This window comes from Lissotriton vulgaris, chromosome 2_1 (genome assembly GCF_964263255.1).
Source record: "Lissotriton vulgaris chromosome 2_1, aLisVul1.2, whole genome shotgun sequence".
NCBI lineage: Eukaryota > Metazoa > Chordata > Amphibia > Caudata > Salamandridae > Lissotriton > Lissotriton vulgaris.
Window position 1 is genome coordinate 1809970268 of NC_141687.1, and position 13143 is coordinate 1809983410.

General features: G+C 44.6%; 1 protein-coding gene across 1 annotated transcript in view; it reads left to right on the plus strand.

Moving 5' to 3' along the window:
* The window catches only part of MESD (mesoderm development LRP chaperone), a 53944-nt gene that overhangs the window by 25182 nt on the left and 15619 nt on the right, over nucleotides 1-13143 (plus strand). The window contains exon 2 of the mRNA XM_086957872.1: nucleotides 7452-7684. Within this exon, the coding sequence (XP_086813998.1) occupies nucleotides 7452-7684 (233 nt within the window). The remainder of the gene's footprint in view (nucleotides 1-7451; nucleotides 7685-13143) is intronic.

Below are 13143 nucleotides of genomic sequence, written 5' to 3' on the forward strand. Positions count from 1 at the left end.
CACGTGACCTCCAACAGGTGAGCCAATTGCACTAGGGGAGGAGTCCAGTGCCGCCCGCAGCATATAGCGAAGCAGGTTAGATGGAAATATTGCGAGACTTTCTGTTGATGCAGGGCACTGAGGAAGGCAATGGACAAGCCGAAATGCATTTGCCGCCATCAACTTGAGCACCTGTGAAATAAAGAGCTTCCAAAAGGATTCCCCTCTGACCTCCGCTCTTTCTTTTCGAGGGAAGTGGTTCTTTTATGTTTTCCGCGCCAAGCCAGGAGCGCGTTACGGAAGGTCCTGCTGACAAAGGGACCCAGAATAGACTGGCAACCGCACTGCGTGCAGTGTTCTTCTTGCTCGAGGAATCGAGAAATCTGGAGTCCGCCAAAGTGACAGGGGAAGTAGTGCGGAGGGTGGTATTTTTGCCCCCGTTAGAATGTTGTGTGGCTACACGGCCGTTCCCGCACATAACATTTTCCTGTGTTTTGGTACAGCAGCCCGAGGGGACCCGAGGAGGCATTTTGTGACCTGGGTGCTTCAAAAGGAAAACGAACGACATCATCCTGCAAAAGACATTGGAGGAATTACTTACAGCTATTCACCTCCCCACACCACCGGTCCAGCAGCATGAACATGTTGCATGCTGGGAGTTGGAGTTTACTTAATCCCACGTGACCTCCAACAGGTGAGCCAATTGCACTAGGGGAGGAGTCCAGTGCCGCCCGCAGCATATAGCGAAGCAGGTTAGATGGAAATATTGCGAGACTTTCTGTTGATGCAGGGCACTGAGGAAGGCAATGGACAAGCCGAAATGCATTTGCCGCCATCAACTTGAGCACCTGTGAAATAAAGAGCTTCCAAAAGGATTCCCCTCTGACCTCCGCTCTTTCTTTTCGAGGGAAGTGGTTCTTTTATTTATTTATTTATTTATTTATATATATATATATATATATATATATATATATATATATATATATATATATATCGATCAAATCCAGTTTCCCCGTTAAGGGAGTTGAGTCTCCATGTACTCCCGGAAACTGGATTTGAAATTAAACACGGCTTGGTTCTGCCGTGCTCCGTGTGCACCGCCATAGAGCACCCGGCAGCCAGTCCAGTGGACCAAACTGAATGGAATATATATATATATATATATATATATATATATATATATATATATATATATATATATATATATATATCCACAAATATGGCTCCAACACTCGTAGTCCAATGGCGCTCTTGACACCGGTGCCGACTACAAAGCAGAGCCCCGCTTTACTATAGTCTTCAAAAGCTATCAGCCGATAGCGCAAGTCAGCACTCAACAAAGGTAATGTTTTCCCAATAATTACGATTTATTTCCAGATAGCAGCATACATCGCACAACACCAACGCGTTTCGCAACCCACTGTTGCTTGATCACGGTAGGGATACAATGTTGCAATTCACTTTTGTATTTTTAGAAAAAAAACGCCTCAAACATTCTACTGATCTCACTTCCTGTCCCACGACAGGAAGTAATCTGGGAAATGTAGTTTTTATAAAAAAACAAATGTTTAAGTTGGGAACAGCGATATTATTATATAACAAAAACCAATGTGTCTGACATTACGATTTGTAATCTGGCGATCCATTTGTCTAATTATAGATTTTATATGGACGTACAATGGTAAAGTGTACGATCTCAGTGTGTTTGTCCAATGTACACACGAAGGACAAAAAACACAAGGGGTGTCGGCGCCCTCTAGTGGGCCAAATAATTCAATGACATGTAATAGAGCTCTCTAGTGAGCATATATGCTGAATTGCACATTTATTGCAGCCCTCCAGTGGGCTGATGGTCATCAACCATTTGATGACCATCAGCCCACTGGAGGGCTGCAATAAATGTGCAATTCAGCATATATGCTCACTATAGAGCTCTATTACATGTCATATTGAATTATTTGGCCCACTAGAGGGCGCCGACACCCCTTGTGTTTTTTGTCCTTCGTGTCATCAACCATATATATATATATATATATAGTTGCCCCATGGTGGGAATGCACTTACGGGTAGGAATTAATGCCACCGCAAGGGCGCGAGCCGCGAACAAAGTCCTTTTCCTGCCAGACGCGTTTCGGGCCAACGCCCTCTTCAGTGGCAGACCATGTGACATGACGGCAAGCGGCAAACACCAGTAAATACCCACAGTAATTATACACAGGTGTAACACCTGAAGCAATGCTTTCTGGGACTGGTAGTTTATAAGTAGAACCCAAGTGGGTCGCCGCCGCCATTCACATGTAAAAAAGTATTAAAAGGATTGCCAATGTCCCCGCAAGCACCCCGCAAGTAAAAGGCACCTCCCGTACCACAATACGCTGCCCAAATGAGGCAGCTGTGGACCCGCAGTTTGTACGCGGTAGTGCAAACCCGCGACCGGGCCGGCCGCTAACAAATGGAAGAAAGGGTTGCCCCATGGTGGGAATGCACTTACGGGTAGGAATTAATGCCACCGCAAGGGCGCGAGCCGCAAACAAAGTCCTTTTCCTGCCAGACGCGTTTCGGGCCAACGCCCTCTTCAGTGGCAGACCATGTGACATGACGGCAAGCGGCAAACACCAGTAAATACCCACAGTAATTATACACAGGTGTAACACCTGAAGCAATGCTTTCTGGGACTGGTAGTTTATAAGTAGAACCCAAGTGGGTCGCCGCCGCCATTCACATGTAAAAAAGTATTAAAAGGATTGCCAATGTCCCCGCAAGCACCCCGCAAGTAAAAGGCACCTCCCGTACCACAATACGCTGCCCAAATGAGGCAGCTGTGGACCCGCAGTTTGTACGCGGTAGTGCAAACCCGCGACCGGGCCGGCCGCTAACAAATGGAAGAAAGGGTTGCCCCATGGTGGGAATGCACTTACGGGTAGGAATTAATGCCACCGCAAGGGCGCGAGCCACGAACAAAGTCCTTTTCCTGCCAGACGCGTTTCGGGCCAACGCCCTCTTCAGTGGCAGACCATGTGACATGACGGCAAGCGGCAAACACCAATAAATACCCACAGTAATTATACACATTATAAACTACCAGTCCCAGAAAGCATTGCTTCAGGTGTTACACCTGCGTATAATTACTGTGGGTATTTACTGGTGTTTGCCGCTTGCCGTCATGTCACATGGTCTGCCACTGAAGAGGGCTTTGGCCCGAAACGCGTCTGGCAGGAAAAGGACTTTGTTCGCGGCTCACGCCCTTGCGGTGGCATTAATTCCTACCCGTAAGTGCATTCCCACCATGGGGCAACCCTTTTATTTATATATATATATATATAGATAGATAGATAGATAGAGAGATAGAGAGATAGAGAGATAGAGATAGAGATAGAGATATAGATAGATAGAGATATAGATAGATAGAGATATATATATATATCTGAAAAAACCATAGGTTTCACACCAGTTATAGTTTGCTGGAAATTTTACTGTCATAAAACCATTGAAATTCCCACGTTATAGTTAGTTGGACTCACTATAACTTGCGTGCCTGCATGTTCGGGCTAAAAGTGAGTTCGACCGCCCTATGGAAATTAACATGGGGAAAACACGTTTTGGGACCCCCCTTTTATCTCCGCCCCCGTTTGACGAATCTCCCCCAAACTTTCAAGGAAGGACCGGAGCTCCGCGAGGCAAATTTGAGGACATTTTCAGGCGGATTCGTCAACCGGCGCCAAAGTTACTCCAAATAGAATTTTGAGATTTTGCATTGAAGAAAATCCTAACTATAACTACCTCCTGGCCACTCCCAGTAGGTTATATATATATATATATATATATATATATATATATATATATATATATATATATATATATATATATATATATATATATATATATATATATATATATATATATATATATATATATATATATATACACACACACACGCACGCCTGCTGGTGAATTCTGAAAATGATTTGGCAGTGACTTTAATTTTTAATGTAGATCTCTAAAGATATGTAGCACGGAGCGAGCAGCTGTTTTCTTTCTGGTGGCACCCTCATTTATTCGAACTTTTGAGCTTGGTGGCAAAGGTTGTGCTTCTTTACAGATCCATTAAGAAAACGTGTAGAAGTGAAACTGAACAGCTTTATTGACAAACTTGATGACATGCTGGGGGAACCTCGGATCCAAGAAATGCAGTAGCCCGAGTTTTTTGAACAAATAACTGAGTTTGAAAGAGGACGCAGACTTTGACCGCTCGCACTACTATACTGAGTTATAGCTACAGAGCTTCCTTAGCATTAGCCACGTACCTATGTGTCCACTCTGTACCAAAGCCAGTCTCTGTCTCGTACTTCGATGAAGGACTTCTCTTAAAAAAGCCTTCACTTCCAACAAGGCCAGCTCTGGCACTATTTCCTGGAAATGTTCTATCCTTGCCATTCATGCAAAACAAGGTGCGGCATGTTGTTTAAAGTTCATGGAGTGGGGGCAGTGATGTGCAGCTCATAGAACAATGCCATTATGTCAGCTGGAGGTGACGGTACCATGCTGTTTGTTTCAAGATGATCTGTGTCCTTCTGTGAGGGATACATGCTTGTTCCCAGAAGTTTTGCATACCCGTGGTGGCAATAGTGTTAAGGGAACAGGCTGAAGGGACTAGTATAAATCTTGCTCCAATGGACTTGTAGAAGATAAAGTTCCCACAATTGCGGTGCCTGCAGGCTTCATCATCACTAGCACAAGGGCAATGGCAAAGACAGCGAAAGGTGTACTAGCTACCGGCAGAAGAGGACGATCCCCTGCTACATCCTGTGTGATCCACACCCTCTCAGTTCTCTGGTACATGACTGTTGGAAAGTTTTTTTTTTTTTTGTTTTTTTTTTCTGCCGTGACCGGTTACTAATCCTGAATGCTGTTGTGGCCTATGGCAGTACAAACAGCGCCACCTAGTGGTGAGGGCACATGTTTCTGCACACCGCCTGTAGTCTGGATGTGTTACTACTGAGAGGTCCTACACTGCCACAGCCACTAACGGATGAGAAGGGTGTTGTGAAAGGCTGCTGAGAAGGGCACAATGGTAAAAAAGACTTGTTTCAGCCGCCACTTTCAAGAAGATACCCAGTACGCTGGTCTAGATGAAATCCACCTGGCAAATGGTTCAGATGTAGGTGGGAGTTGTGAAGATTTCATATTGGCAAAGCGACTCCAGGAGGGGAAAGACTGGAAAAGAATGCTTTGTTTGAGGACTGTTTGAGACGGATGCCAGTTCCTTGTATTACATGATTCAGTCAATCGGCCCGTCCCTGGAAAGAAAAGGATTGATTCTGATGGGGTTTCACGTTATGAGTACATAGTAAATTGCACAAGGGCCTAGATTGGTGTGTGTGGAATCAATTAGTTTACTTTCTTACATTGCTGCATTGTTGATGAGGGCATGTGCCTCTGGTGGCACGTGGCCACCGCTGAGAGACGTGGAGATTCCCATGATCTTAGTGGCAGGTTGTCACACCTATAAATGAGAAGGGAGTCCTGTACCTCCCACAGTGATCCAGAGTTGTCGGAATACTTTATTAAAGAGAAGATGGGTATGGAAGGCACTGCAGATTGAATCCTATTTTCACTGTCGTCCTTGAGCTGGCTTGCGCATCCTGGAAGCCTCCCAGTCCTATTGACAGGACCAGACTGGTGAGTGGTCTGTAATGGGAGAAGATGCGGAGTCCTAAAGATGTGATGGGGTGAGCAGGAGTCCCCTGTGAGTTTCCGTGGCCTGTCGCCACATTTTTGGGCTTGTATATATAGGGCATGCATATAAATGGCATGCATTGCGTGGCCTGTCAATACCATCTAGAGGGCATTAAATGACATGAGTGGAATCCCGCACCATGTACCGATCCAGTGGTCTAGCTGGCATTCATCCTGTCCTGGTGGTGTGTGCATGTTTGTCCAGGTTACATCTACCCATTAAGTTGTGCGAATGACTAGGCGGAGGTTCCGAGGTGGTCTTGCGGCTGTCTAGATGCGAATACGTGCAGACCCAGTGCAGCCCATAGGCGGTCCCGTGGCAACTCATTTAAAGGGCCTCCCCAAGGGGGAGTGATGGATTTTACTTTGCCCCACCGGTGGATTTCCAAGGTCGTCGTCAATGAATTAATGTGCTTACAATGGGTTTCACTCAGCCTCCTGATACACCCATCTATTAAGTGGACAACATCAATTGTCTCACAGCAAGAGTACGCTGGACTGACTAACATAATGTTGGGGAACTGTCAGTTAACTGATGCAAAGCTAGAGGGCCGACTTCATCAGCACTGTGTCTATGTCCAGATGTACCTGGTTAAAATATGGACATGTGCCAAGATGCCCGGGTGCTTACAGCTGCACCAATCCACCGCTGTCCTGCACTGTGAGACATTTAGTTGTTTTTACTTGTTTCTCCATTCCTTCCTATAGGTTGGACTTTCGTTTGTTGTTTTTGTTTTTCATATGATTTGGGACGAATGTTGTGTCCTATTGGACACAGTTTAATGCTTTTGCAAGCCACTCCCTCGAGGGCTGGCCCACACACTCGGCTAAATCCATCCAACACAGGTGCTACCAATTAGGGGCCCTGCTAATCAAGGAGCCCGAGTGCACGTACTTGTGGCCATTACCAGTAACTACGATCACGGTGTTGGTGTCTTTTCATTTCCTCAGCATGTGGGCCTAGAGCCCATGGGTATCACAGACCCGAAAGGCTCATTGTATTAGGGCATGTTAGTTAGCTTGATATATTCTTGCTGGAGTATCTTTTATAAATGTAGAATGAATGGTGTGTGGTGATCTCTGCTGACGAAATGTAGGTAGCGGAAGTAATTTTGAAATTCTTGTTGTGTGGATTATGAAAACATAGCACCTTCAGGAGTATAATCTGCATAAATTTGGGAATATTTTTGTAGAGGAGGTTTTTTCATGTAATAAAACCGATTCTGTGACATAATGGATGCTAGGTATGCTTGTCCTTATGGGCGTTTGTGGATTGCGGAAGTTCACATAAGTGTTTTATATTTATCTTGAGATGCTCTTTTTGGGGTCTCAATCTGAAGAGGAGATATATCCAGCATGCCTTTGTGTCAATTTTGTAGTCTCTACTAACAATGTGTATGTAGCATTCGCATCAGTAGATGAATGATAAAACTTCACATCTGTCTTGAAATAAATTCTCCCTGAACACGTGTGTCACTGAATGAGAGCACACGCCTAGGCTGGCGTTCATGGTGAGCAGATCCATCCTCATTTAGCAGTTTTTGAAATAGTGTTCGTTTTTTTTACCTCACTTGCTGCGCTCTATTAAAAATGTGCTCATGTTTTCAAGATTCATTGTTCATCAGTAGCTACAACAGAGTCTAATGTTGAGATCACTGGTGGATATAGCGGACTTTTGAATGGTCTTTGAAGCTCAGTGGTGATGTTAGCTAATGTCTTTTCTTTTGTCATTACAGAAAGACGATGACATTGAAGAAGGAGACCTGCCTGAGCATAAACGCCCCGCTGCACCTGTAGACTTTTCCAAAATAGACCCTAAAAATCCAGAAAGTGTCCTCAAACTTACAAAAAAAGGAAAGACATTGATGGTTTTTGCCACAGTGTCTGGAAATCCGACAGAAAAGGAGACTGAAGAGATTACGAGCCTCTGGCAAGGCAGCCTCTTCAATGCCAACTATGATATCCAAAGGTAGGCTGACTGCTTCAATGTTTGCTTTGTCGCTTCGATCCCTTTTTCCTCAATAAACAACCACCAATCCCAAAGTGGATGCTGAGTTGTAACTACTTCTGGAAACCACCACAAGTAGCTTACAGCATCTTAGAGTTGGATGTGCTGTTAACAGCCATAGTTGAGGATTGTTTTTATATGTCACTGTCAGGGGAAGCAGCAGTTTTGATTTGTACTAGTTCCTTGCATTTTTCCTCAAAGCCGGATGCTATTGCTACCAGGACTTCATCGCCTTTGAACATGTAAGCAACTTGTGCCGCTGAATAGCACTTATCAAAGTAAGCCACTTAGGTTTTATTTGCATCTGTACCTGGTTACAGCTTTTCTAATTGCAGAGAGATGTACTAGGACAAGGAAAAATATTAATAATAATTACAAAAATCCGTATGATAAATCCGGTATTTATTTCGCACAATTAGAGATTTGAGACATGACTTTTTAACTTTTCAGAGCCATTCAGGGAAAACAACAAGGAATTTTTAAAATCCAACCGACACGTGTTTCACCCCCTAACGGCCCATAAGCCTGGGGCTTCCTCAGGGCGTCGTAGCGTATTTTAACTAAAGGCTATAATTTTTCCAGATTCTGTTGAAATCCAATCGGACCATGTAGGTCCATCCTTATCCTAAATGTAAGGGATGTTCTTATATCTGGGATTGGGCAATCTTGATCAGTCGATTCAAAGAATATTTGTACTTGTCCTAGTTCATCTCTCTGCTGTTGAACGAATAGGGAAGGGGTTTCCCATTACTAAAGAAATGTTGCTTCCCAATAAATCCTCATTAGTACGCAGGAAGCCAAATAACTGGATCCATTACCCCTGATTACCCCTTCAAGTTTGCATCTTCTCTTATTAGAACATTTCTTTTCAACAGTAATTTCAACTGCAGCCAGCTGTAAGGGCTAGTTCATTCAAGCCAAGAAGTTATTTGGAAATATGAGATTTGTGTGTGTTTTTTTTATATGTAGGCATGGTTTATGCTATGTAAGCTAACTCCTCTATAGATGTTGATTAAAATTGCTTACACTCATAGCATTTTATGGCATAAGGATATATTCAGTTTTAATGAAAGAATAAGAGTCCAACGAATTTTGAGTTAACTTTAAATTATCACAAATTCAGTAACAATTGAGTTTGCGGTAACTTGCAATCGATCCAGGAGGTCAGTAACATTAACCAGCTGGCACCCAACCACTATTTTTGCGAGGGTAAAACATCTGTGTAATTTCCGCAGTCCAATACTTAAAATTATTATTTACATTTCTTTTACTCCTCTCCAAGATGGCGCAACAACAAGCCACGCTACAGTTTCTTAGGATTCAAACTGTGCTCAAAAAGATTAAAGGCAGCTATTGCTTTAAGTTAAGGGCCCTGCCGTCCAGGGACTGGAGGAAGAAACGTACCATGCTCAATTTTTTCTGGGGTACTTTTCATGTTCACTGTGGCGTATGATCACCCTCTAAGTCTGTCATGATTCATGGCCACCTATTGTACCAACGAATGGAATTGGTGATAACCTTTCTCTATTCTTTTTTTTAAGTTCTAACACCGACCAGATCGGCATGTGCTGAATAGCTCGAATCACTGCTATGAAGCCCAACACACTGCTGTGTAAAGCAGATTAATATTACCGTTATCTGCCTGCTCCAGAACGCGCAGAGCACCGGTCATAAAGGTCATTGCATCATCCATAAAGCAGGTTAAATTAGTACCAAACTAAACTTCCCTCTTCTGAACAGCAGAAGTCGCAGTCTGTTGAGCCCATCAAGTAAATCTACACTTCCACTTGTGTTTCCTGCTCAAATTGTGATAGGTGGCCCTTAAAGGGCGCATCAATTTAATTGTTTAAGTTTAATAGTCACCACACTAATCTGGCCATTGTGCGCGAGACAGTGGAGATCACAGGCGTTGGCAGGCAATGTAACCAACTACTTCAGTCCCCTACCAGACGTGGCATGGCATATCTGGTGTTTGAGGAAGCCAGAAACCAGGCAGCTAAGTTCTGCTTGCTAATTGGACCTTGGTCGGGTTCTGCCTCGCAAGGCATTTTCATTTGAGTTTAGGTCCATGCAATATCGCATGCCTGGTATGCAAAACCATGGGTTTACAACCGATGCATAGTTGCCACATACATGTCAGTTGTCGGTCAATGTGCTTTTATGTGATGGTTGTCAGATATTTTTGTTCAGTGCCCTGAAAAGGTAAACCTGTTCTGCCTATCCCCATCTTCCTTTCAAATTACCATGCTTGTACGTTGAGGGGATGAAGGGTAGCGGGGTTATACCTTTGCAAGTCCCTACATCAAAACTTACTTCTAAATCACTATATTGCTTCGGCAATGTCCAGGCTAGGTAGATGAACCAACCTAAGCATGAACCTTATGCCAAACTCCTCTGTTACTCCGTCCTCCCCCAATTATATCTGTGGAAAAATTGGAAAGGGACATGGGTGAAGAGATCCCTTACAACACTTGGGTAGAAATCTGGATGATGGAAGCTAAGTCGTCTATCTGCTCCCAGTATAAAGAGAGTGCCTAGCCAGCTAGTACCTCCCCACCCTCCATCCCCCCCCAACAGACTGTAGAAATGAAGAATGACACTTCAATGTAGGTTGAAATTGGTTTAATCTTGAAGCAAGCAGGTACACAGCTGACAGGTAGTCAGTCAGCGTCAACTGGATAAATGTAGAACCAACAGAAGAAAGTGGAACACAGTACACTCCATTCTAAAGAATGTGGAATGTACAAAGTTAAAGGTACATTACATATTACACAACATAACCCATCCCCTTTGGAAAGCAAAAACAAAAAAAATAAAATGATTATAACACGCATCATCCCTTTTCTTTGAACAACATTTTTTTTAAAAACGAAAGAAAAAAAAATAATAAATGCCAAATCCTAGAATTTCCTAAATGATATAGGAAAAGACTGTAAATACCTTAAAAACGGTTAAAATAGTCACTTCCCTGTGTGACTGAATCAGCAGAAATCACTCTCGTCAGTTGAATGGTTTTCCGACTACGAGTAGGCTAGACCAATCCAAAATGGCCGCCGCGTATGACGCACACGTTCACGTTGAACGTTTGACGTAGGAGCAAAAGACGCTGGAGATAGCCAGAGAACTTGCGAGCGTGCAGATGAGAAGAGTATCCGAGGCAGTCACACGCGAAGACTCCAATCGGCATTGTTCAAAATGTAACCGTAAGAGCTGCGAGTGACAATGCGCGTTTGCTCTAAATATCAAAATAAATAGATGTTTACAGCTCCACAAAACACAAGAAACGTGCTCACCGCCGCCCAACTACTAGAAGTCTTTTCCGATTTTCTCTAAAAGCGTCTCCAAATGCTCCGTAACGTCGTCTCTGCTTGCAGATCCACAAAGATCTTCTTTTTAAAAAAAAAATGAAGAGTAGAAGGTACATTACATATTACACAACATAACACAGACTGAGCTATGTTTCGGAATTCTGATGCATGCTGCAAGGTTTCCGCGAATTGAGGAACAATGATACATGTATGATCGTCCTGTCATTAAAATTTTCTCGTATGAAATTTTATCAGACATCAAAGATATAACAGTCATAACATTACCTTTTAGCCCTTCAATGTTACTTCGAGGTGACCCAGTAGAAATTAATACAAACCTTCTGACCACAACTATGGAGAAACCTGTAACACATTTGGTCTTGGCGACGAGACCATCAATAGCCCAAGTTTGGAGCCAGTCAGTAGAAACATAATTCAATATGTGGTGTGGCAAAGTATGGACCACCTTTGCTAAGAAAAAATTGATCACTATAATTTGATAGTGTATGCGTTTGAAAAGGTGTAGGGCCTATTTGCCTCCCACATGAGGAGAACCCAGAAATTAGCGTGAGAACCTAATGTTTTGAGACGCTCTGGTACGTAGGAAATTTCTCTGGTAGGGCGAGGGGTAGATACTCTTATCCAGTATTTGGGTGTCTTTCATAGATTCACATGCCTGAATCATTCCCCGTCGTCGAGACGGGAGCCTCCGGTACATAAAAAAGTAATGTCCTAAGACATACATAAAGAGGATAGGTCCAAGGGTCTAACCTTAGTAACCTATCTAGGTCCTTATGCAGGAAGGACCAAACAGAGCAGGCTCCAGGGTCCCACCTTGGTAGCCTATCTGTGTCCTTTTGTAAAAAAGGACCAAAACAAAAGGAACAACCAATCAGCTACTACCTCCCTCTAGAACCTTCCTGTGAGGAGCCTCAGTCTCTCAGATTTTCTACCGCACGTTGTGCTAGGGAGTCTCCACCTGAGTTCTCCTCAGGAATATCGAATTTTCTCCAAACTTCACAGCTTTTTCGACTTTCTACTATGGCTGACATCAAGAAAAGAGCACTTTTCCGTCCCTGTGCCTCCTGTGGTAAACTAAGGCTCCACGTGGACGACGAACATGAGGAATGCCTGTATTGCCTCTACCCTCACCACAAGACCATAGACTTCAAGATTTGCCGTAAGTTCTCCGTCAAAACCCAGAAAGACCGGGAAGGGAGACTTCTTATCTGGCTGAACAGGCTCAAAGACAAACCGACCGACCTCATTTCCGAGGGTGGGAGCATGTCGGTCGCCTCACAACTTTCCCTGAAGAGGCCTAGGGCTTCCTCGCCTGGCCACTCAGCGACCCCTCCTAAGAAGTCTAAAAAGTCTTCAGAGGGCAAGCCTGCCGTATCTAGCAAGGACCTTCCTGTCCCCAGGAAGCAACCACTGCTTACGGTGACGACGGCGCAATCGGCGACCACCTCATCGCCTAAAACCGTCTCAACATCGACGACAGTATCGACGGCGTCCTCCTCATCGACGACTCTAACTTACTCGTCGTCAGCAGGACGACCGATTTCATCCTCCGCACCGTCGACGACAAGACCGTCGACGAGGACATCGACGACGGCACCGTCGACGAGGGCGTCGACGACAGCACCGTCGACGAAGACGTCGACGACGACACCGTCGACGAAAGTCACACCGTCGACGAAGCCGTCGACGAGGGACACTCCGTCGACGAAGGGCGCTCCGTCGACGACGGCGCCGACGACGAAGCAGTCGACGAAGGAAACGCTGCATAAGGCATCGTCGACGAGAGGGTCGTCGACGGATGCACCGTCGACTAAGACTATACCGACGGCTGCTGGTACCTGGAAAGAATCCGAGCTCCTGTCACACGCAATGGACGCTCAGACTTCCCACGTCTCCATTAGGATCACCAAAAGACAGATCACTCCGGAGATGACCTCGCCTAGCAAGGTCCAACAGCTGACGCCATCCTGCTTCTTACAGGACCAGGAGCCGGAGGAGGAGGAGGAGTTTACCCAAGCCACTAGTCCTTCAGACCTAATTGTCAAGTGCCAGAGTACGGACGAAGAGCAGGAGGTTGAGGAATCGACTCCT